The 23901-nt window shown below is 45.5% G+C and overlaps 2 protein-coding genes and 1 long non-coding RNA gene across 4 annotated transcripts; 2 read left to right on the top strand and 1 right to left on the bottom strand.

Moving 5' to 3' along the window:
- The first annotated feature begins 2480 nt into the window (after nucleotides 1–2480).
- On the top strand, nucleotides 2481–4524 carry LOC120652271 (probable serine/threonine-protein kinase PBL15). The gene is made up of 3 exons (XM_039930040.1): nucleotides 2481–3326; nucleotides 3429–3565; nucleotides 3671–4524. Exons 1-3 carry the CDS (start codon nucleotides 2744–2746, stop codon nucleotides 4265–4267), a joined length of 1317 nt encoding a protein of 438 aa, XP_039785974.1. The 5' UTR covers nucleotides 2481–2743; the 3' UTR covers nucleotides 4268–4524.
- Nucleotides 4525–7934: 3410 nt separating this feature from the next.
- On the top strand, nucleotides 7935–8388 carry LOC120648802. Its single transcript, XR_005665091.1, has 2 exons — nucleotides 7935–8100; nucleotides 8185–8388. It is a non-coding gene; the product is annotated as an uncharacterized LOC120648802 (long non-coding RNA).
- A 653-nt stretch (nucleotides 8389–9041) lies between these two features.
- On the bottom strand, nucleotides 9042–15807 carry LOC120652270 (stomatal closure-related actin-binding protein 1-like). Of its 2 annotated transcripts, XM_039930039.1 has the most exons (14): nucleotides 15484–15780; nucleotides 14239–14367; nucleotides 13548–13852; nucleotides 13218–13346; nucleotides 12863–12955; nucleotides 12224–12364; nucleotides 11602–11670; nucleotides 11421–11504; nucleotides 10894–11074; nucleotides 10683–10799; nucleotides 10537–10595; nucleotides 10063–10197; nucleotides 9582–9731; nucleotides 9042–9496 (listed from the first exon to the last, which is right to left on the bottom strand). In XM_039930039.1, the coding sequence occupies exons 3-14, from the start codon at nucleotides 13830–13832 to the stop codon at nucleotides 9458–9460; spliced, it is 1482 nt and encodes a 493-aa protein (XP_039785973.1). In that variant the 5' UTR covers nucleotides 13833–13852; nucleotides 14239–14367; nucleotides 15484–15780; the 3' UTR covers nucleotides 9042–9457. The 2 variants fall into 2 exon arrangements, with proteins under 2 accessions (XP_039785973.1, XP_039785972.1); XM_039930038.1 differs by lacking the exon at nucleotides 14239–14367 and having other exon boundaries at nucleotides 15484–15807.
- Between the last annotated feature and the right edge of the window lie 8094 nt (nucleotides 15808–23901).

Raw genomic sequence — 23901 nt, 5'->3', positions numbered from 1 at the left:
CTCTAAACTTCAAAAGAGAAAATTCAAAAAAAAACAGAAAAAACTAAAGAATAAAAAAAATTAGAAGGCTAAGCTTCAATCTTCTTCTTCATTCCTGCTTCAACCTGACAATATCTTCACATAACACCAATCCATCACATCTCTATTTGCTTAGAAACTAAAATTTAGTTCTAGATAATCTAAACAGGACCTCAACAATACATACCATACGCTCTTCTTTCCCATCGACGTTGTCTAAAGTTCCGATCGGTCAAGGAAAAAGAAAAGAAAACAAGAGATAGATCAAGTCTCCTTGACTCGTGTGCTCATCCCTTGCTGCCACCACACAATATTCGGCCACTCCAGTATGTGGTGCCGTATAATAAACAAATAAATAAATTAACAAATACTGTGAAGGAAGGATCACGTGTACAGCACGAGCTGAGCATCCCGTGCCCTTTATGCTATAGCTTCAGGCTGCAGCATTATTGGCCAGTACGCGGTGTTGTGCCCATCATGCATATGCAGGGGTTGGGTCAGCGACAAGTCAAACTAGTCAAACGTTCATGCATGTGCGTGGCGACCCCAATTCAATATCGTTACATTACACCCTGTACTGCTTCGTACGGTACATGTGCGCAGTACTGTATATATAATGCCAGGCTAGCAGCATCTACAGCACGGTGAGAGAGAAAAAAAATGCTAATTGCCGCGTCGATTCGTCACGTGTAACACGCTGACTGCCTGAATGAGTGTTTGTCCGGTCGTCAACGGATGCTTCACTGTAAGGCAGGATATTTTATATATATATATATATATATATATATATATATATATATATATATATATATATATAGTACATAAATAATCGTGCAAAAATTTTGCGATGCTCATGTTTAAGTAAATCTTATACCTAATAAATACAGTATGCTCCTCTAGCAAGGAAAGAACGAAGAGCTTACGTCAGTAGGAATTCCACCTAAGAAAGATTCATACAAGTGTCAGTTGTCACCCTGACTTTGACTTTGTCGCCCCTAGCGCGCTGTCAATGCTGCTGCTGTATACTTGGCGCCCGCAGTTGCTGTCGCTTTACAAATAGTAGTTCCACGAAATTACTGCACGAGAAAAATCTGACACGGTGAAAACAAACCACTCGTATTCTTGGAAAAAAAATCTGGCACGGTGAAAACAAACCACTCGTATTCTTGAAATGAAATCGGAAGCATCAACGTATCGAAGAAGTCGGAACCAAAAACTCGTATAGGTAACACCACCAGCGGTGAAGTTACCACCGGGCTATTTGTGTGGCCTCAATGGTCGAACTAATCATAATTCATACTCCCTTCGTTCCAAATTATAAGACATCCCAAGAAATTTAGAGAGTCAAAACAATATCAAATTTGACCAAGACTATAGAGAGAAATATAAAAGTTTATGATATCAAATTGATATATTATAAAAATATAACTAATAAAGAATTTAATGGTACTTAGTTTATATAATAAATGTCACTATTCTATTATATAAATTTGGTCAAACATAAAAAACCTTGATACTCCAAAATTGTTAGAATGTCTTATAATTTGTAACGGAAGGAGTAACTCACTGCACGGTATTAACATTTTCTCAATTACTATGGCTGGGTGTTATTCTTGTTCTTCTTCATAAACCATTATCAAGGGGTCGACGGTTTTTCTTAAATAGTGTGGACATTCACAACCTCTAAGAGGGGAAATTAAACCACTTAGCAACAATAAATCCATAGCCAGCATTTCCAAATAGAAGAAAGAAACAATGACCACGCTTGATAAAATGCTCTCGTTGGCCACCACAATTGGACTAAGGCCAATCTCAATGAAGGATTTCATTTCACAATTACGTGGAACAAAAACTAGATAACTGTGCCGGATGAAACTCCTCTCACATTTCATAAAACATTTTCTTCTCTCTTCATAAATGTTCGGTCACATCAGCAAAATTAAATACCCATAAAATTCTCATGAAACTCCATTGAGACTGGCCTAAAAAGCCATGACTATTTAATAAAACTGTGAAGGAGCAGACTGAGTGCATTAGGAAAATAACCATTGCCTAATACACCGTGCAAAGTTACAAATGCGCCATAGAAAGATTAGGAACACACAAGTGCACATGGGCTTATTAGTGGGTAATTAATTCATAATACTATCTGGAAACAGAGATAGCCATGATCGGTTAAAAAAAAAACTATGCGCTCCATCTCTGTTATTATGTCTATCGAATTTTCAGATTCCTTGTACTCCTCCTTTTCTTGAAAAGGACGCTCGGTCAGGGTGTAATTCCTATCACCGTTCCCCCACCTGGTCTACACTTGCATACATGTGAGTACAGAGTAGTACTAGCACTAATTAAGCAAGTGCCCGGCAGCGTGAGTTTGATGAAATCCTAGGAGCAGGAAAAGACAAGCAAGTGCCCGGCAGCGCGCGGGAAAGGCGAGGCCCCCTGCTGCCATAAGCAGCGCACCACCACTCTGCCTGAAGAGTGGTTCGGAGCAGTTGGGGTGGTGGTGTGTTGGAACGGTTGGCCTCGCCTTCCCCTTTCCGACCCTGCTTCCGCTTCCCTTCCCTTCCCGCTATATCATCCCCACGCCTCCCCTGCCGCGCTAACCACCCCCACCGCGGCGACGCATCATCATCCACTCCCCTCCCAAAACCACCACCTCAGCTCAGCTCATTCCTCCCAGGCTCCCACCACTAGTACCACCTGATCAACGACGACGACGACGATGCCGCCGAGGCCGTGGCGACCGGTGCTGGCGTCGGCCACCAAGTGCTGCGCGGCGGAGGACGCGGCGGTGGCGCCCGACGGCCTGGCGCGCTGCCGCCCGCAGCAGTCGGAGCTCTCGCGCCGGCTGGCCTCCTTCCGGCGCCTCTCGTCGCTGGCCAACAGCCCGGCCTCGGGCGCCGCCGCCGGCAAGGGTGGCGGCGAGGCGGAGGCGGAGGCGGCGGCCGCCGGGGAGATGGCGGGCCCGCTGCAGCTGCACTCGTTCGGGCTGGGCGAGCTCCGCGGCGTCACGCACGACTTCTCCGCCAGCTTCCTGCTGGGCGAGGGCGGCTTCGGCGCCGTGTACAAGGGCTTCGTCGACGCCGGCATGCGCCCGGGCCTCGCCGCGCAGCCCGTCGCCGTGAAGCAGCTCAACGCCGGCGGGTTCCAGGGCCACCGCGAGTGGCTCGCCGAGGTCATCTTCCTGGGCCAGTTCCGGCACCCGCACCTCGTCAGGCTGCTGGGCTACTGCTGCGAGGACGAGGAGCGCCTGCTCGTCTACGAGTTCATGCCGCGCGGCAGCCTCGAGAACCACCTCTTCAGGAGTACGTAGTGCTCGCCTTGCCTGATTTGCTCACAAATTCAATTGCCAAGGGAGTTCAGATTCAGAACTCATCATCCATCCATTTCATCACCTGCAACTACAGGGATCTCGGCGACGCTGCCGTGGGGCACCCGGATCAAGGTGGCCATCGGCGCCGCCAAGGGGCTCGCCTTCCTCCACGCCGCTAGCACGCCCGTCATCTACCGGGACTTCAAGGCCTCCAACATCCTGCTCGACTCGGTCGGTGGTGTCCTAGCTTTGTCCTAGCTACCACTGCATCTTTTTCCTTCCCCATCGATCTCAAAGTCATCTGAATCCTGAACCTGATCAATAATCCATCTGCAGGACTTCACGGCGAAGCTGTCCGACTTCGGGCTCGCCAAGATGGGCCCCGAGGGCGAGGACACGCACGTGACGACGCGCGTGATGGGCACCCACGGCTACGCGGCGCCGGAGTACGTGCAGACGGGCCACCTCAACTTGAAGAGCGACGTCTACAGCTTCGGCGTCGTGCTCCTGGAGCTCCTCACGGGCCGCCGCGCCATGGAGCACGTCCGCGGCCGGAGCGCGCACGCCGAGCAGCAGGTCAAGCTCGTCGACTGGACCCGCCCTTACCTCAGCGGCGGCAGCCGCCGGCTGCGCTGCATCATGGACCAGCGCCTGGCGGGGCACTACTCCGTCAAGGGCGCGCGCGCCGTGGCGCAGCTCGCGGTGCAGTGCACGGCGCCGCAGCCGCGGGACCGGCCGCGCATGGCAGCCGTCGTGGAGGCGCTCGAGCGGCTGCAGGGGCTCAAGGACATGGCCGTCAGCGTCGGGCTCTGGCCCGCCGGCGCGCCCGTCGCCGGGAGGAACGCCATCTCCGCCAAGATCCGCGCCGAGGTCAAGAGCGCCGGCGTCAACGCCGGCTCGCGCCGGAGGAGCGCCTCCTCCAAGCTGCCATGATCGAATTCGAATCGCCATCGCGTACTTGCATTGTATGATCGCGCGCGCGCGGGTATATAGAAAGATTTTACAGTTGGTTTAGTATATATATAGGCGCTGTATGAGCAAATTGAGCATGAGATGTGGTCACTGGTCAGGCAGGCGCAGAGGCAGATGAGATCACGCCCTGTATCCTCCTCCATGGCTGTACCATCCATACTGCTTTTGGATTCATCATGAAGCGATCGTTTTGAGAATACGACGATGGGATCGATGCAGCAGGTTGTCTAGGAAGCTTCAGATCCATGTCGTGTGCTGTGTGATTCTAAATCTCGCTCGTGTGGGGACTGAGGATGTGGATAGGAAGCTTCTGCGTCAACGACGACGACGAGCAATGCTTCACATCACAGAGCGCGCTGGGATGGGGATAGAGAGCAGTGTTTGTTTCGGTGCGCCTGCACCTTGCGCTCGGTCTTCCAATGGGAGCATCGCATCGATCTATCCATCCAAGCAACAGCAACAGCATCGTAGCTACGGGACACTCCGGCGTCATCCTCTCGACGGCGACATTGCTGCTCCGCGACGGCGGCCGGCGTGCATCCACCGGCTTGTCACTGTACCTCCATGCCGGTCTCCTCCAGAGTCAAGACTTGGCCCGCGCGCGTAATCTTCTCGAGCTTGCCGTTCTCCCCTTCTTCCTTCTCCTACAAGGGAAGGGGGATCGATCGATACGGCTCCTGCAGTCAATCTCATCTTTTACGCACACGTGCAGCGACCATATGCTAGTTGCAGAAAAAAGCAGGACAGATTATTCATCCGCTTCACAAAAAGTGAACCGCCGTTGTGCTCGATCAACCTGCCTGCGATGTTCACCCTCAAACTATCGCAAAAGTTCAATTTTCAATCTTCAATCACAAAACCGGATTACAAAGACCATCCAATTATTGAAAGCGGGCAAATTTGACTCCTTAGGTGATTTTGAAGGTGGTTTTCTATTTTTTTAGAACTAAAAATATTCAAATTTAAACTTAAAAATTTGTAAATAATTTATTTTAAATTAAAAATACAAAATGGGTACTAAAAATGTAACCTATCTGTTGGCATGATATTTTTTAGTTATTCGGGTCTAATTTTTTATTTTCATAAATTTAATTGCTTGTAGTTATGTCTATTATTTTTGCACAACCAAGATTCAAATAGAGTAATAATAGATAGATTCAATTTTTAGAAATTTTTTAGTACTAGTTTCTTTTTTTTATTTAAGATGAATTAGTTTTGATTTTAAAGATCTAATTTAAATTTCTTTATTTTTTTTGAAAATATAAAACTACCTTGGAAATCACTCTAGGGGTAAGTTTATCCGGTTTCGACAGTTAGTTGGTCTTTGTTATTTGGTTTTATAGTTGAAGGTTGAAAATTGAATTTTTGCAATAGTTCATGAATGTAATTCAAATTTTTTCCTTTAAAGTAATGCATGGTTTCATCATCTGTTCCAGCTGGATCGTCGTCGTCAAGAAATGGCTGGCCGGCCGGGCGCGCGGTCGACGGCCGCGGCGGACTACCTTTCGCCGGCCGAGTCCCGACTCAACTCGATTTGCCTTGCCTGCCTCCCCCAAGCAGGCCGGGGATCTTCAAACAGTGGCGTGCTGCGCTTCGGCGGGTTCTCCTCCTCCCCAGGGTTAACATTTTCGGCGGAATTTCGCCGAAATTTTGGTAAATTTTTCGTTTTCGCTATACACCGGGAAAAGAAAATTCGATTTTTTCGGTATATTTCATTTCAAAATTTAAAAATTCAAAAAAAATTGTAAAAAATGTGTAAAAATATGATAAAAAACTAGGTGTTTTTCTGAGCGAGTAGCACTTGAAATAATTGAAATATATGTTGATTTGGTTGGTTAAATTCACTAAATGGTTTCAAACCCGTTAACAATTAAGAGACCCGTTAACATTTATAACCTACCCAACGCCCGTGGGCGGAGTCTCGGCCTTTCCCCACTCCCCTCGTCGCTCGCCTCTCTCGCCCCTCCATTCCCCTGGCCGCCCGCCGCCGCAGCAGCTGATTCCGGTGTCCCGGGCCGAAATTTCGGCGGGAAAGCGGCGGGTTCCGGCCGGGATCGACCGGATCTCAGGGCCGGGAAGGCCCGGCGGTTTGCCGCCCACATTCCAGGAGGATTTCGTTGAAATCCCGGCGGCAAACCGCCTCTTCGGGACGGATTTCGCCGCGGGCTCCGGAAAAAAAAGGTATGAGATGTTATTTTTGCGATGGTGATGCTTGTTGTTGTTGATCTAAGTGAGTTAGTTTTGATAAATGATGAACTTCATACTATTTTTGCAATGGGGAAGCTAGGGTTAGAGAGAATGTTAGGATTTGTTAGTTGATTTGATATTCTAGTGACAATGTGAAATGCAATGTATAGAAAAAATTATTCCAACGTTTTGTATATGAGTTGTATTCAATATTACTGATGAAATTAAGAGCCGATTGATTCATGTCACCTAGGTACTAAGTGATATAGAATAGTATGTAACCATAAAAGTATTTATATATATGGACTTGCATTATGCTACTATGTGATATTCATGAACTTACACCGTGCTATTTTTCTATAATTGTAGGACAATGCCAGACATAGTGTGGGAGCATGGCCAAAAGGTCGGGGGTGGTTTCAAATGCAAGTATTGCAGGGAGGAGAAGGGTGGGGGAGGAGCAACATGGTTCAAAGAGCATTTGGCACATAGGGGGAAAGATGTGAAGGACTGCCCTTCGGTCACGGACAATGGTTCGAACTACAAAAAAGCCTGCAAAATTCTCTGTCGCGAGTTCCCTAACATTGCATGGCAGCCTTGCCTTGCCCATACCATCAACCTTATGCTGAAGGACATAGGGAAGTGGCCGGAGCATGATGCTTGTATTCGAAGCGCGCAACGAATTTGCAGCTGGCTCTACAACTCCAACAGTCTACACAGCATGATGAGGGAAGGCATTGGTGGGGAGTTGGTCAAGTGGAATGTAACAAGATTTTGGACCAACTACATGTTCCTTGAAAGCATGTACAAGAAGAAGGACACATGGTTAGTGTCACCTGAGTTCCGACGGTCCCGCCACTTCAATAGTGCAATTGGAAGGTACGCTTACCAATGCATGACAAGTATTCAATGGTGGGCGAATATGGAGTTGGTGATCAATGATGAGCACAGTGATGTCAGGCACCTATATGCCCACTGCTTGTGCTCTTAACCCTTACGTGCAGTACAGTTTGGGCACATCACAAACAGTCATGGCAGTAATGCGCAATGGTCTGGAGAAAATGTTGAATACTAATTCTGCAGCAATTGCATTGCAGTAATTTGAAACATTCAGGATGAAGCAAGGTGAGTTCTCTAGTGACATTGCTAGGCGAATGGCCATTGATGGCGACGAGGGTGGAGGAGCTAATACTTCAGGTTATTATATAGCTCCTACTATAATGTTCACTGGGGAGGAAGAATTCACCCATGCAACACAAGATACAGATCATGGAGCACCTACTTCACAACGACAAACAACATCGACACGTCGACAGGCCCCACTTGCATATGATGAAGATAGCTCCAACTCTGCCTCCAGTGTTCAGTACTACAACCCGTACAGTACTTCTCCCCCTCAAGGGGGCTTTCTATGGTCACCACCAGGGGTGGTGCACCCGCCACTTCCGCAGGCAGTTGCAGCATTGCCTTATTTGGATTATCACGGCTACCTACCATATGGAGCTCCACAGTTGCAATATCACCCACCTACGTACGTGTATTTGCCACCAATAGACGAGCTGTATGAGGGACCACCGGGAGAGAGATATGAGGACTGAAGAATGCAGGTACGTATCCTATCAATAAAATTTATCTATATGTTTTGATTCCTCTATTTATTCAATTCATTTCACATAATTATTTAAATGCAGAGAATATGCTACATGGACTTAGTATGGACTATGTCTTTGCCTCTGTTGTATCTTTGGATTGTAATAATTCTAATGGACTTTGGATGTATTGCGTTATATGTGTGGACTTTGGACATGAGTTATGTGTTAAATGGTGTATTTGTCATTGTTTTGTGGAGTTATATATATGTTATGCATTATAAACTGTCAATATACACATAATCAGGGGAAACTCTGCCAAAATTTTCAAACCATTGCTCAAATGAAAAAGTTCCTAAAACAAAAGTTGTATATCTCGAAAAACTGAACAAAGTTGGTATTCAAAAGTTTTTCATTTGACCTCGGGAACAGTAGAAAAATCACAAATGACATCATTTTCCGATCGAAAATCACCGAATTTCGGTCGAAATCACCGAAATTTCGGTCGGAATTTATCAGAATTTCGTTTTTTGAATTTGAGTTCTCTTTCCGTTCGGAATTAGCGAATTTCGGCGAAATTTCGGCCGAAATTTCGTTTCCGGCAGTCGGCGGGATTCGAAAAAAAAACCGAAAAGGTAAACCCTCCTCCTCCCGCGCGGGCCTGGGTCAGTCCCAGTCCACGCGCGCGCCGGTCGTCCATCCGCTATTCATCGCTCTGCTGCCCTTACTCCCCTGAGAGAATCAAACCGCTCGCTCGACACATTCCTTGATAGAGATGGAGCTTCGTCAAAGATACGGCCCGATCCGTTGCCAGTTCCTGCGAGATCAAATACAGTGCGTAGTTCCTTCCTCCACGAAATAGCCAACCGAATTTTCTGCGTGGATCTCCATTTTCCAGATCTATCGCCAGAGTGGAGAGAAAAGAAGAAGGCCGCCCAATCAACGTGCGTGGGCTCAGATTCCCACCATCTCAACCATATTTTCGATTGGGCGTTTCTCAACCATATTATGTTCCCCATACATAATACCTATCATTGCTTCAACATCAGCACTAACATATGTCGAACACAATTAGATGTGTACCGCATCAAGCATAGATTACTGCTGCAACTGCTAGCAACAGATCACAACGCTCGCAACTGAAGAAAAAAAAACACAGCACAGTGAGACAGAAAGACGGCGCCGCGGCGGTTAAAACTGTGCGCACGGCGCCTTCTTTCAGAAACCTACAGCACGAGGAAGAGCAGAACAGCCCAGACTGAACGAGAAAACTAGAGGAACTGGTGCAAACACGCTGTGCACGCAAATGTACATCACTGCACGGGGTCGCGGACCGACAGGTGCCGTCGGATCGGCGGAGCACTACAGGTTCATTTCACCAGGGAGTTTTGTCGCCTGGCCCAGCAAGGATGATCTGCAACCATTCCACCAAGGTAAGGAAAATTGTAGCAGCAGCATGAGACTAAGAACATGCGGTAGTGCTAGGAGATGGCACGTACATTGCAATCTATGGCGAATCGCCGAGCAAGCATGATGGCTGTGTTGCGTTCCCGAGCGGTCTCGAAGGCCAGCACCAAGCTGAGGTCGTTGCTGGGTTGCCAAAACATTGCCTGCGAGGCTGCTTCGCCACCACCTCTAACACCACATAACTGTAACAAAAGCAGGCTTTTAAGGGTAGGCAGAAGCTTCTTACTTCTTGACTTGGACTGGTAGCAGTATTGAACAAGAGCAATATGCCAATACCAACTCATGCTTAAAAGAAAACACACTACTATAGATGCAGGGTACTAGTGAACCTTGAGTGTGTTCCAACCAACTGAACTACCAGTAACATTGTTGAAAACCTTTGTGTTAAACCTTAAAGAAAGGCATGCTTTTTGCCATAATAGATGCATGCATCGTTACGTAGCACAATCCTTTTGCAGTCACCATCTAAACCCAGAAGAGAAGATATGATGTTACTCATGTACTGTACCATACCTGCATTGATGAGGAATAGAATTCCTTGGCAACTACTGACTTCCCTTTAGTAAGCCTCATCCGCAGCCGTCCGACATTGAGAACATGAACTGATTCTTTTGGCTGCTCAATGCCGTTCAATTGAAGCACAACAACCTGCCATGATATACAAAACAAGAGGCACCTAAGAACACCTGTTTTTCAAGGTTCTAATAGTTGTGCCTCGAGTGTTCGAGAAAAAAATAGTTCTGCCATGATGGGATTTGATATATGGCTAGGTTACCAGCAGTGTTATTCAAATTAAGAGCAGCAGTACGTGCTTAAGAACAGTGCATGTGAAGAATTTTTTTTCGAAAAAAGAACAAACTTTAAGCTAATATACTGGTTATGATGGTACGGACTACTTATCTGATACATAGGAATACAGATTTCAAAAAAATGACATGGCATATGTGCAAAAGTAATGCCAGAGTGGTAAAGGATGTGTGATCATACATTGAACTCAGTTTCAGGTTTCCTTACGAGTGTCTCCACATATTCCACCAATCCAGCATCTGCTAGCAATAATAAACACTATACATCATGCAATAACCGAGACATACAGATAATATTCCTCATCAAGTATGTTCATTCAAACAAACCAGGGTCTACAGGCCCAGCTGTCTTTGCTATGGCAATTTCACCACCAACATCGATTTCAGCTTGCAAATAGCGTCCGACATCATGTGGTTCTAGGGCGTATACTGGTCTTGTTGCACCTAAAGAGGTACAATCACAAAAGATGTCAAAAGCACTGGCACCCTGAATTTAATGTGAAGATGAGAGAGAGACATAGACAGAGCATGATTCCACCTGAAATGATCTCTTTGCTGCTTTCTTTTGGGTGTATGTGGAACCACTGGATAGAAATATTTGACAAATCCATGTGAGTACCACTGATAGCAACTATACGTAGCACTGATCCTAAGCATTGGAGACCCTCCAAATCAAATGATGGGGTGTCATTTTCCTTTAACCTTTTATGCAGTTCCAACTGCCAAAAACATATTTTGAAATCATTAATGTAACACAGGTTTATTTTCTACCTGGAAAAGATCAACTACTGAAAATATTTCAGATGTTGAAAATAGAAGAGGTTTGAGGTTGGTAGGCACTAAGGCACACAGAAATAACAGCAGAACGATAGCCCACGCTGAATTAAGTGGCATGTATGCATCATGCTTCTGAACAATATGGTGCCTTTGCACCCATTCGTGTTATACTAAATAATTTCCAGTACATTACACAATACAACGGACAAAATGTTGTATGATTTCAACTTTCATCCTTAAATATGAAATATATGCGGATATAACTGAAGCCAGCATTTGTAAAGATACCTCTTTCAAAAGGTTAACACAATCAGTGGACTTCTCAGCAAATGTCTTACGTAAAATTCTTATTTCATTTTCCAGATCCATTGCCTAGAGAACAAAAAATGTATCATGTGATCATATTGATGAAAAGAGTATACAGACCCCAATTGATATACAGAGTTCTACAAAGTGTGATCATCCCTACCTTGCTGGGCTGATGCAACATTTTGATCCTCCGAGCTTCTCTAACTTCTTTCCTTAGCTCCTCCATGTCCTTCCAAACAGCAAATAGATATCACACACAAGTTCATAGTTGAAAATGGTATTAAAATAAGATTATATATAAATTTGAAATGATGTAACCTCTGAATGAACAAATGTTTATACAAAGGGAATAGCTTCTGAAAGTTCTGAATAATAGCATGACAATGGAATTTGAATAAGAATAGAAAAAACAAATGGAAATGCATGTTCTAAGTCCATTATAGCTAATAATACAGCCATACATGATGAATTGAAAGTTTGAAACTATGGGAAGTATCTTCCAGGTTATCCCAACCTGTGCAGATGTGCTGAAATAAACTTTCATGTAACTAAATTTTAGAATGATGCATGCACTTGTCCAGAGAGATAAGCAAATCTTCAGAACTGATCATACTGTTTTTCGTAGATAAAGCAATTGGTAAGGAATAACAGATTGGTAATACAAGACAAGATGTATCAACAACTGTATCAAAACTTCACTTAAACTAGAGGCAGAAAATCAAGTTATGCATTAGCTTGTAGCAAGGCATGGTTATGAAAAAATTCTAAGTTTATCCACATACTTGCTTCCCGGTACTCTGGGACATCTTCTCGTGCTCCTGAACTGCTTGTTGAACTCTTTGGACAGCATTCTTAGCGCTTTCTATCTCTGTATGAGCATTCACTCTTTCTTCTTCAACAATTCTCTTTGCATCTTCAGAAGCCTATAAGCAATATTAAAAATGAAGCCTATAAGCAATATTAAAAATGAGTAAACTCTAACTCTCACACATGTAAACGAATAATAACATGAAGAGTAGTGGTAGCTAAACCCATAATGCTTGGATGCCTTTTATGCTGGGAGAAATGAATCCCAAAACACAATGTTTAAAATGAGCAGAAAATCAAATCCTACATAAGGTAATTGGTGTTATGCTTGCATAGTAAATATATGATTGCTGAGCCACTTTAAATTACATTAATTTAGTTGAAATTAAGGATTAGGATTGCAATAAGATTCATTTTTTTGAGGCGAGTCTTGAACAGAAATGGCTGCAAAAAAGTAACCTTGGAGATAAACATGTTGGTGGGGAACTATAAACGGTGCAATATGAATGAATCATGACAGTAATCACTTTGGAATATTTCAAATAAATAGATTTCGATTCCTGAAATTATTATCACTCACATTTAGATAAGTTATACAACAATGTGGAACACACCTGCTTTAATGATTTTGCTAATTTCGTGACCTCTTCTTTTTGCTGAAGCAACTCGGCTTCTCTTTTGGAGAGCTGGACTGCAAGGATCTCCACCTACAGAACAGTACACCCCAAATCAAATATCACAATGAAATAGGAGCACCACTTCAGCATGTTGCTGAAAGTATCTTGATGAAAGTAATTCAACAGAATAGAGAAAATACCCTTACACGATAAACTAGGCAATGTGGAGCACTTTTTTTTAAAGAAATGTATAATATACTTTTATGAAGATTTGCTACTAGATATTAATCATGTCAAGGGGAAATATAAAGCTAATAAAATGTCATTTGGCAAAGGATATGAAGAAACCAACCATAGAGATAGACTCCTTGATTTCGTCCTTAGTTTTGCCTGTCACCCGACCTCTGAGTGACTCTAATACACTCTTAAGATTCTTCAAAAGGATATCCCTCTCCAGCAAAGCTACTTGTCTCCATTTAACCTGTCATTTTGTGAAAGTCAAGCAAAACATTTTGTGTTATATGTTTGGCCAGGCTTACAGTTATTGCTACACTGCATTAATCACGGAAAACATCAGCCAACGCACTACATTGTATAATCACAGAAGCATGAAAACAGGTACATGTTATTGAATTAATTCAAATAACTGGAACATGATGCACTGAAATGTAAGGGTCTGAACCTCATTGGACAACAGTGTGGCAGTGTTGAGACCCTTCTCAAACTTCATCGCAAGTTCACGGACAGAGAGGCGCTGACGACGATCAAGTAGATCTGCAGTCTCCTTTGCAACAATCTCCTTGAGAGGGGGTATTTCTAGACCATCGGCCAGTTTGATCACTATACCATTTGAACCATTCTTGTAGGTAGGAAATTTATTTCTGATGATATTTGCTGGGCGCAATGGCCCTGGCCGTAGGGTCTCAGTCTGTGTCTTGGCCCCATAAAGAGTTGCAGCCTTCGTCATCTATGAAATACGTCGCAATCCTGATCCACAAAACAAAGCATTGTTACCGTGTAATTCACAATATATTCTGTATACATATGTCATGTGGATAAACATTTATCATTTGATGATTTGTTTTGCTCAAAAGCATGCCAAAAAGGAAAAGAATAAAGACCGAACAGCAAAACTAGCACAATGGAATCCAAGAATGTAAAGGTGGGTGGATACAGGCTGGATGAGCAATAAAATAGGGATGGCCTAATTGTTTTTAGCATGTCACTGCAATAAAATAAACTTAAAACGTGCTTATCTTTGAGATAACAAAGAAACAAAAGGTCAAATTTAATCAGGAAAAAAAATCTGTAATGTCCCAACGCCTTTTTAACAATTAGCACCAAAAGAAAATGAAAAGATATTAAGCACTCACAAAAAGAAGTAAAAAAAGGTTGATCATCTAGCAGCAAATATTTGGAGCATGAATGATTGTAGCCTGCAGGTGGTTGGAAAAGTAATGCTGCATCGATCCATAAGCCTCCCATATTGTCTACAGAAATCCCTAACAGCAAATTTCAGTACTATTAGACCAGAGCGGATCCGACCACTTTTGACATCGCTTTCTTGAAATCCACAAAAAAGGACAGTTAGAGGACGGTAAGAATGCAACTTTATCAGTGAATAAGAAAAGCATTTGTGCTTTACAGTTGGGAGTGGGCCACCGTTGTTTGTTAGGAAAACAGCAAGTGCTTGGGACAGAGCTAGACTGCTAGAGAGGTGGTTGAAAGCAGGGGAACGGCATCTAGTGACACAGAAGATCAGAATTTCCTCACATGACAGCCTCCCGTTCCTACCTCATTTACTCCACATGCAGAAAGTCAAATAAATTACCAAAGCAAGAATGCGATCTGAAGTTACTCGGGGGGTATATCAAAAGTACAGCTAGATGAAATTACACACAGTAGCAGCTTCAGTTGTAACTTGTAAGGACCTTAGCTTTGAAAGAAATAGCAGTACACTACACTAGAGCATATGTACAAAACAAATCATCAGAACTACCCCTTGATTTGGCATCCCCTTGAGCTCTTTTTTTGTTGTTGTTTTCTCAACAAAAACCTCTACCAGCAAGCGAAATGAAGCCAGTACGACCATTTTTTCTTCTCTAGTACGCCAGAACAATTATTGGCGTAGACCCAAAGATAAGGTCGTATCTTAGACCAAACAATACTTAAAATGAGAACATACGGAGTTTATTTAGGCTACTCCTACTAGCCCCCAAGGTGCGAGTATTGCAACTTGCAAGCTCTACAGGGCTCCATCAAGAGCATAAACAAATGCACTCCAGCTGTATCACCGAACTAATTCGGACTCCACACGGCATCCCATTTTATTTCACATCTCCGAGTCCCAGGATTAACCACCCAGCCGCTCCAAGGAAATGCGAGCCCCGGGCTTCAACCTTCTCCGCTGGCACTCGGAGAGGTCGGTCGAACAGAGCGTCCCGATGATGAACACAGGACGAGAAGAATGAACCTCAACACACTACCACCGAACAGAGATGCAAACTTTCGGCTCCACAAGCAACGAGTGCGCCAAACAAATCGCCAAGCCCAACAAAAGGCAGGCCAAAAATCCGCGGAGCGAAAGGGATAATGATTGATACCGAGAAGTAACTAACCCTCTCGCGATGAGCGCGCCTTGGCCGCCCTCCTCAACGCCAACAGAGCTCGAACCCAGTCGAAGGACCTCACAGCAGCAGCATGGAGAGAAGCTACCGGCCGCGGGCCGCGGAATCGGCAGCTCTGCGCGCAGCAATGGTGGTCTCTCCGGCGAGAAACCTGCGGCGGGATTGGGGATCTTGCGGGAGCGAGGGCGGTGCGGGCCAGCGGGGGAGGAGAGGTAGTTGCTTTTCTGCGCGGGTTCTGCTCGGTGCTCGCGCCTCGCTCTCTCTCTCTCTCTCTCACACACACACACACACTCTGGTAGAGGGGCTAGGCTGGCTGTGGGAGCAGGGGAGGGCGGGTGGCAGCTTTGAAGGGCAATCTGGATCCCGTGGCATGGCGCATCTCTTCTTTGCTAGGGCCACACTGCACAACGTGCATCTTTTTTGGTAGTTTCCTGGTTCACAAGGCAGGGCCATGGGTTGATGGGTACAAAAAAAAAGAGCTTATACTCTCGCTTTTATATGTTGTATACTGTGCGTTTTGCTTTACTTTAATTCATACTAAAGCTACAACACATTGTGAGCTTCCGTTTCGTAACCCTAACACTCGTGATATCCTTTTACTAATTACATGGCGGTCGTACAAATTTCCAGTAAGCACTAGCAAACGTTAAGTTCCGATAATTTTAAAAATTGAAATTAATGAGTACTCTCTTCATAAAAAACAAGTCATTCTAGGATACAAGATTTATTCCAAGAATAAGTTGTTTTATCTGATTTAGAAAAGTGTATGAGCATGTAAGAATCAATTACTGTCAAATATAGGTAATAAATAGGGGTATGCATGATCTTTTATTTTTTGTTAATCAATCTATAAAAAGTTGAAACAACTGAAACTCTTTCTCACCAAAATTAGGCCCACCATACCCCTCACGGAAGCCCCACTTGTCAATCCAAAAGGTTGGACGAAAGAGAGGGGGAGATTGGTTTCGTCAATGTTTCCACCAAAATCTTAATACTTTTTACACAAGCAATTTTCTATACCTGCGTATTACTTTCCTTTAGCATATACTTTTACTTTCCTTTTCACATACATTCACCCATAATTCTTGTCATTATTTATTTTAGAAGGATAATAATTGACATCATTGTTTATGGAAGAAAAAAAGACGTGTATTATTTTTGCAAGGATAATAAATAACATCATTGCTTAAAAAAAAGGACTTACACAGTGTCGTAGGCTCCCGCACTGTGCGGGGTCTGGGGGAGGTTATTAGCGGGAGGTCTTTCCCACACATCGTGCAATATGTAGAGGTCACCGCTCGAATCTATGACCTCTCGGTTCACAGGTGGCAAGCATTACCACTTGCACCAAGCCGTCCTTTTAAATAACATCATTGCTTGATGAAAAAAAATACATGCCTGTGGCACGTACATCTCCGCTAGTCTATTTTAAAATTTCTAGAATGACTTGTATATTTTGGGACAGAGGTAGTGGCACGGAGGGAGCATGTGTTATCTCCCCTTGAATTTATCTTTTTTACTCCTTTTTGTGTATTTTTTGACACATGCAAAATTGAATGGATAAAAGGGCAAAAGTAAGAATAGACTATATTTGTCTATACTAATTGGTGTATACCACTCTATGAATTTTTAATGGTCTTGTTTGGTTATCCTTAGCACACAATTTTCGAGATAGGAATCTCGCATGTATGGAGTACTAAATATAATCTATTTGTAAAACTTTTTTAGGGATGAGTGCAACTTTTCGCGACGAATCTAATGACGGTAATTAATTGATGATGGACTACAATGATGCTACAGTAACCATTGTTTAATCACGCGGTCAAATGTCTCATTAGATTCTTCAGGGTTCCTAGCGCAGGAGTTCTGATGTTGGTTTTGGAAACTGCCTTAATTTAATATCTCTAATTAACGGACAAAGTTGATACAATTCCTAGTATAGCGCAAACCAAACAGTTCTAGAAATAATTATGAAGGAAATTTTCCTTATTTTCTAAGCTTCATCATGAGCCATCAAGAATTCAATTACCGAAGAAGGTGAGAAGGTGCTTCGTTAGCCAGTATCACACCATCACTGTGGAAGGCCTCGGCACTCATCCTGCTCCCTCTACAAGGATGTACAAGGAACATATGTAGCATATATATGCACTATTTGCCTTATGTGCTGTTTGTTTTCACATACTTAAATTTAGTCCTTATCACATCAAAGAGAATCTTGCTATTTAAAAATATTAATAAAATTTGTTTATAACTTTTATTTGACAGATGAGTGCTAATTCAAGAGACGAATCTAATAAGCCTAATTAATCCATAATTTGCAACAGTAATGCTTTAGTAACCATTCGCTAATTATGAATTAATATACCTTATTAGATTCGTCTCGCGGTTTAGCCCAGGGTTCTGCAATTGGTTTTATATGATTTAGCCCAGGGTTCTACAATTGGTTTTATAATAAAATTTTACTTAATACTTTTAAATATCAAGATTCTTTTTGATGTGACAGGGACTAAAGTTTAGCCCCTAGAATCAAACAACCCCTTATTACAAGAGCGAGAATTTATGTCACCTTAGATCTCCATATTTTCACATTTATCCACACGATTATAAGCATCATATCAGATAGGGGATAAATATAGTTCAAAACGAGTTTTTGAAATGCCAAATCAACATGCAACTTCATAGTCATGAAAGTCGATGACATAGCACCGTGGAGTTGAGTGCGAATCTTAAGAATTCCGATCCTCAACTAGCAATGGGTTTAGAGAAGCGAGAAAGATTATTCTGGACAACAACATTTGCTATTTCTTCCTTTTTCTAATATGATGTTCTTGCTATGCTATTGCTAGGAATTGATAGGGAGTTAATTTGAACAAAATTATATAGTTTTTATGTAGGTTCAGGTATTCTCCAATTCTTTTACATAAATTTAGATTTCCAATAGCATAATGCATAACTAAGAATGTGGTTTTTCTCATCCGCATATTAAACCCCATCAATCTAACAAAACTTCATGGTTGCGTTGAACCGCTGGCAATCCTTCACCCAAGACAAATACTGTTTATTAACACGCAGAAAATGCAGACCTTTTCGCCCTAGCGGGTAGTAGTACGCGGAGCTGAGCACACCCTTCACCATGCAGACACGGTAAAAGCCGGGATGAGTCTCCTCTGCAGTAACTGCAGAGAGACTCGACCACTGCCGTGTGCCCAAAAGCCGGTGGGTGGCTTCCTGCCCGCCCGGGTTCGATCCTGGATCGACCGGGGTGTCTCACCGGGGGATTTTCCCCAACAGGGAACTGTGTTTCCTATTTAAATCTACAGTCTCTCACGCGTGGAGCCACAAAGAGAATGCGACGCGCCCGTCGCGTATAGAGTCATCCGGTGATTTCATTTCTGAGTATAGTTGTAGGGCTGTTTGTACGTGTACGGTGGTGTGCGTGTGTAGAGTGGGTGTGCGTGAATGTGCGTGTACATGTATGAACAGATACTACAGCTGTATCCAGATGAGAGGCGTCCAAAAAAAAGAGTAAAATGTACTGGGGGTCCTTAAACTAGTTGACATGTTCTGTTTAGATCCATAAACTTCGAAAGTGCATTTTTAGGTTGACACACTTGAGGACCAAAATGCCTCTTACCAGCGTTGACTGCCTATATGGACCACCACGTAGATCCAACGTGGACCGTATATTTGCACATCACCCCTCCCAAGCCGAACCCTCCTCAATTCTCCCCCATCCTTTCATCTCCTCTGCTCCCGCACCGCCGGGCCGCTGCAGCCCCGCTGCTCGGCTCCCGCCGGGCCGCCGCGCGTGCCTTGTCGGCTCCCTCCCGAGCGCGAAGCACCTCTGGCGGACCCCGGTAGCACGTGGCGTGCGTGCGGGAGGCGGAGAAGGGCATGGGGCCTAGCGGCGCGCGCCAGGAGGCGCGCAAGGGGAGGCACAGGAGCGGCACGCGGGGTGCGGCGCGGGCCTACAGCAGGGGAGCGGCGCGCGTCGTCTCAGGCTTGTAGCAGGGGAGCGGGAGCGGAGCGCGAAACCAGGCGGCGGCCAGGCGGGCCGGCAAGGGACCAACGGCGCGCGGGAGGCGGAACGGCTCATGCGAGCTCGTGGGCTTGCCGGGGCGTGCGTCCAGGCACGAGCAGGCGCGCGGATCCGGGCAGTGGCTGAGCAGGCGGCGACATGGGTCCTTCCCGACGCGCGCGGGCTCTCCCCATCCGGCAGCGGTGCTTCCCCGGCCGCGGAGCAGTGCTGTGGCGGCGGATCCCCGGCTGATTGAGTGTGCAGCGGGTAGCAGAAGCACAGAGCTCCAAACCCTCCCCCAAATTTCCTTCTGTTCCTTCATTGCCGCCGCCACGAGCTCCTTCCCCGACACCGGCCACCGTCGATTCGTCTTCTCCGGTGAGCCATTCGTCGATTCCTTGCACCCACGGCTCCTCCTCCCTCCTCTCTACCTGTTTGAGCCCTCACCCGGCCCTTTACCGCCCGCCGCCACCATCCTCCATCTTGGGCCGCCTCCTCGCCGCCGTTACCCGCCCTGCGCCCGGCCGGTGAGGCTCGCCACACCCCCTCACGTCCCATGCGCGCGCCATCCCTGCCCTCGCTCGCCTCCCTTGCTGCCTCGTCGCTCGCCACCGCTGGTCCAGCGCCGGCCGAGCCGCGCCACGCAAGGCCTGGGGGAACAAAGTGTAGGGATGAGTAAGTTTGGGAGAGGAAAGGGGTGATTTGCAAATATACGGTCCACGTTGGATCTACGTGGCGGTCCACGTAGGCGGTCAATGCTAGTAAGAGATGTTTTAGACCTTAAGTGACACAATTGAATAGATTGTGGACCTAAAAATACACTTTCAAAGTTCATGGACCTAAACAGAACAGATCAACTAGTTTAAGGACCCCAGTACATTTTACTATAAAAAAACACGGTAAAAAGCAAACAAGGCCTACGAGCATCTGGTGCGGCGACCCACTCTGCGGCCGGCCGCCGCCCGTCTCCGTCCTTCGAAGGAGAGGAGCGCCGCAGAGAATCCTGGTCGGGGATCCCCACGCGGCGACCGGGGTGGGCGGGGCCCGGGCAGCAGCCAGCAGAGGCCGGTGCCGCTTATCCCGGCGCAGGCGGTCCCCACCTGGCGGGCGGCCGCCCCCCGACGACGACCGATCGCGGCCGGCCGGCTCCGCGCCACGGCAGATCGCGCCGCCCGCTGGTGGCGGGAAGGGCGGCGGTCGATGGCAGTCCGTTACAGACCGTTGCGGCGTTTTGCGCGGAACCCCCTGCGGTTGCTTGTAATCGTAGTTGGGGCGCCCCTGAAGTGAAGCGAAAAGAAGCAGTAGGGGGCCATTGGCTCGAGCAGCCCACCAACCTACCAACCCGATGAGCAACCTGTAAGAAGGAAGGAAGCAGCGTATGAAGACTCGCACGTTCCGTGTCGACTGTTGGGGGGGGGGGGGGGGGGGTCGTGTTGATTATTCCGCGCCATTACCGCGAGCCGAGCCCCATGCTAAATTGCTAATTGCTAGTAAACGTAACGCGGCACACAGCACATGCGTGGTACCGACGCCGACGAGGTTGTTCGGGCCGGTCTCTTGCGATGCTCTTTGTCATCATCTCCCTTGATTAGTCGCTTACGGACAGTACGGCTGCTTTGCCAGTAAGTACTAGTATACTACAGCCCAAGATGAGAGCGACGCTAGCTGGCTACAAACAAATTTAGATACTAGAGCCTAATTCTACGTGTTAGAACGCATGCAGAGAACCTTCCCCACCACCTAAACATCCATCGAGCTTCTTGCAGGCCAAAATTGTGTGTAGAGTTTCTGGCTTCACCTTTTAACCACAAGTGACATGCTAATCCTAGCAGCTAGCTAGGTAGCTACATAGAATTAGGCTATATCGTAAGGGTGCAATTTCCACTTTGCCGCTATGCAACAATCGCCATCATTTGCCGCTGGCTGCTGCAACTGCGCTACTGCAGCGCGGTTGGCGTCAGTGCTCCTCTTTAATAAACAGTGCAGTCCCCAGAATCGCAGATGATCGCGCGTATGCCTTGAGACCAAAGGCACCATGGCATGATGATGATGATGGGCGGGCGCCCTAGCTAGCTACTCTAATTAGCCACGTAATAGACCCCGATCAAACCCGCGCTTAACCACTGCGCGCACCGTTCGATCGGTGATTAATTAACACTTAACCACCGCGCGCACCGATCGGCGGTGGTTGATTAACAAAGGTTAGTCCCCCCCCCTCCGTGTCCTCTCTCTCTCTCTCTCTCTCTCTCTCTCTCTCTCTCCCCCCTACCTTTTTAATTTCAGAGTGTGGAGCGCCAATGATGCATGCAGAAAGGCGGCCGCGCCGCGCGTCCACCCGGCCGGGACGTACGTCGACACCATCATGGCTTGGAAAAAGAAACTCTCGCTTGAGCTCGATTGCCATGGAAGGACGGAGTAATCGGTCGATGACCAGCTTCAGCAGACAGTATATAGTTGTATGGTGAGATGGGAATGAATTCGTGCTGGGCAGGTCGCCTTCTGGATTGCCATCGCGAATACGGCAGCCAACATGCTGGTACGGTGTCAGTGTGTGACGTAACGGCGCCGCCTATATACCAATTGCTTCTCCATGCTTGGAGATGGTACGGTCCTGCAGTTCTGCAAGAGATTTGCGCGTTGCTGTAGCTGATACCGAAGCATTCCAACGAGTATTTAGGATAGGCACAGGGACAACTCAATTTATTGCAAATTCAATGTCTTTCGCAAAGAAAAAAAAATCACATCTCAGCCAACAATACTTTACTCTCACAGCAAATTAAATTAGCACCAGCCACCAATCACAACCATCCTCGAGTAATTAAGCATGCAGCCTGACTCACGCTGCATGATCCGTCGTTGTCAACTACTAGTACTATCTAGCTACGCTCTCTAACATCACGCGTAGTTATTGTCACACCCGGTTTCAAGAACAAAACCGAATGCATCTTATATGTGCGTCAGGATCAAGTTTACACACATATGATAGACGTCATAAGTGAATATATCAAAAATAGTGTCCAAAACGTAGATAAGAGAGAGTAAATAACTTTATTACACTCCGATAAATTATAAGCGTTCCACCGATAATCTAAACGAGTACTGCAGCAGCAGCTTCCTTCACAGGCAGTTGACTAGTGAACGCGCACCTAGAACTCTTCGAAGTCGTCGTAGTTCTCCACTTGAACATTCGCTTCTGAACAATATTTAGGTAAGGGCGAGTACTCTTATGGTTGGTACTCAGCAAGCGGGGGAAGAATGCAAGGCTTTCAAGGAAAGGCTGAGATTTATAGCAGTTAGCATTTTAAGTTGGTCATATTTTATTAGCAAGCACCTATTTACTTGTTATAAGTTTATACCAACCCACTTAAGCATAAAGGATATATCATCATCATATCAAAACCATAGAAACACGGATTAAATTATTCTTCAAGTTCAATTATCATGTGAGGGTTCAGGCCGCTCTTAGCCGTGAGCACGACTGATATATCAGTTTTCACTCTGCAGAGGTTGTACACTTTCACCACATGTCGCGTAAAAGTTCAAAAGAACTTTGGATCCAACCATGCATGTGCTGATCAGGCACAATACCACACTTTCAAGGTGTGATTGCATAGGACGCCACGAGGCTTTTATAAAGATTCCCTAGTAAGAAGTAGTCCGCTAGGGTTTCCGGAGCAGTAGTAGAGCATAAACCTCCCTAATGGGCATAGTGTCTTAGCAAAGCCCACTTCCCAAGAGGACCGGGTTATATCCCATCTACCGCCGCCCCTCTTCCCCTTTCGGTAAGACCGGTTCAAACTAGAGTCTCTAATTAATCAGCCGAGACCAGAGCCATGTGGTACTTGTGGTTGTACTGTTTTCCTGGGTGGTTCTCCATGTGCCAATTAAAGTCATATGATCTTGTATCATTAACCAAGATAACACATAAAGCATGTTTAATATTTTTCAAAAGTTATTATTTTACCAACTCAAGATAAAGCAACTAAGCATATCTACCCAACAAGATTATTAAACCCGGTATTCAAGGTTTCATGAGTAAAAGACTAGATAAATCCTTAATAGGTGTCCCCTCAAGTTTATTCAACTTTAACAATAAAGTAAAGTGAATTATCATGCTATTATTGGGACAAAATAGAATATGCAGGGGGAGAAGTCCACTTGCCTTCCTTGCCAAACTGCTGATTCTCTTCCTCGTATACCTGTTCTTATTTCCCTCAAACGACGCGTTATCTACACGATCACGCAAGCAAAACAAATAAATAAGAAAAAAGCACAACAAACAGTAAAAATAGAGAGAGATATGGTGCTAAAGATGATATACGTGTTGCAAGGATCGTGTGAGCGCAAGAATCACTAAAAACGGAGTTAGGATGAGAAAGATATGGCTAAAA

This window comes from Panicum virgatum, chromosome 9K, assembly GCF_016808335.1.
Source record: "Panicum virgatum strain AP13 chromosome 9K, P.virgatum_v5, whole genome shotgun sequence".
Lineage (NCBI taxonomy): Eukaryota > Viridiplantae > Streptophyta > Magnoliopsida > Poales > Poaceae > Panicum > Panicum virgatum.
The sequence above is the reverse complement of the archived record's forward strand: the minus strand, read 5'-3'. Positions and strand labels throughout refer to the sequence as shown.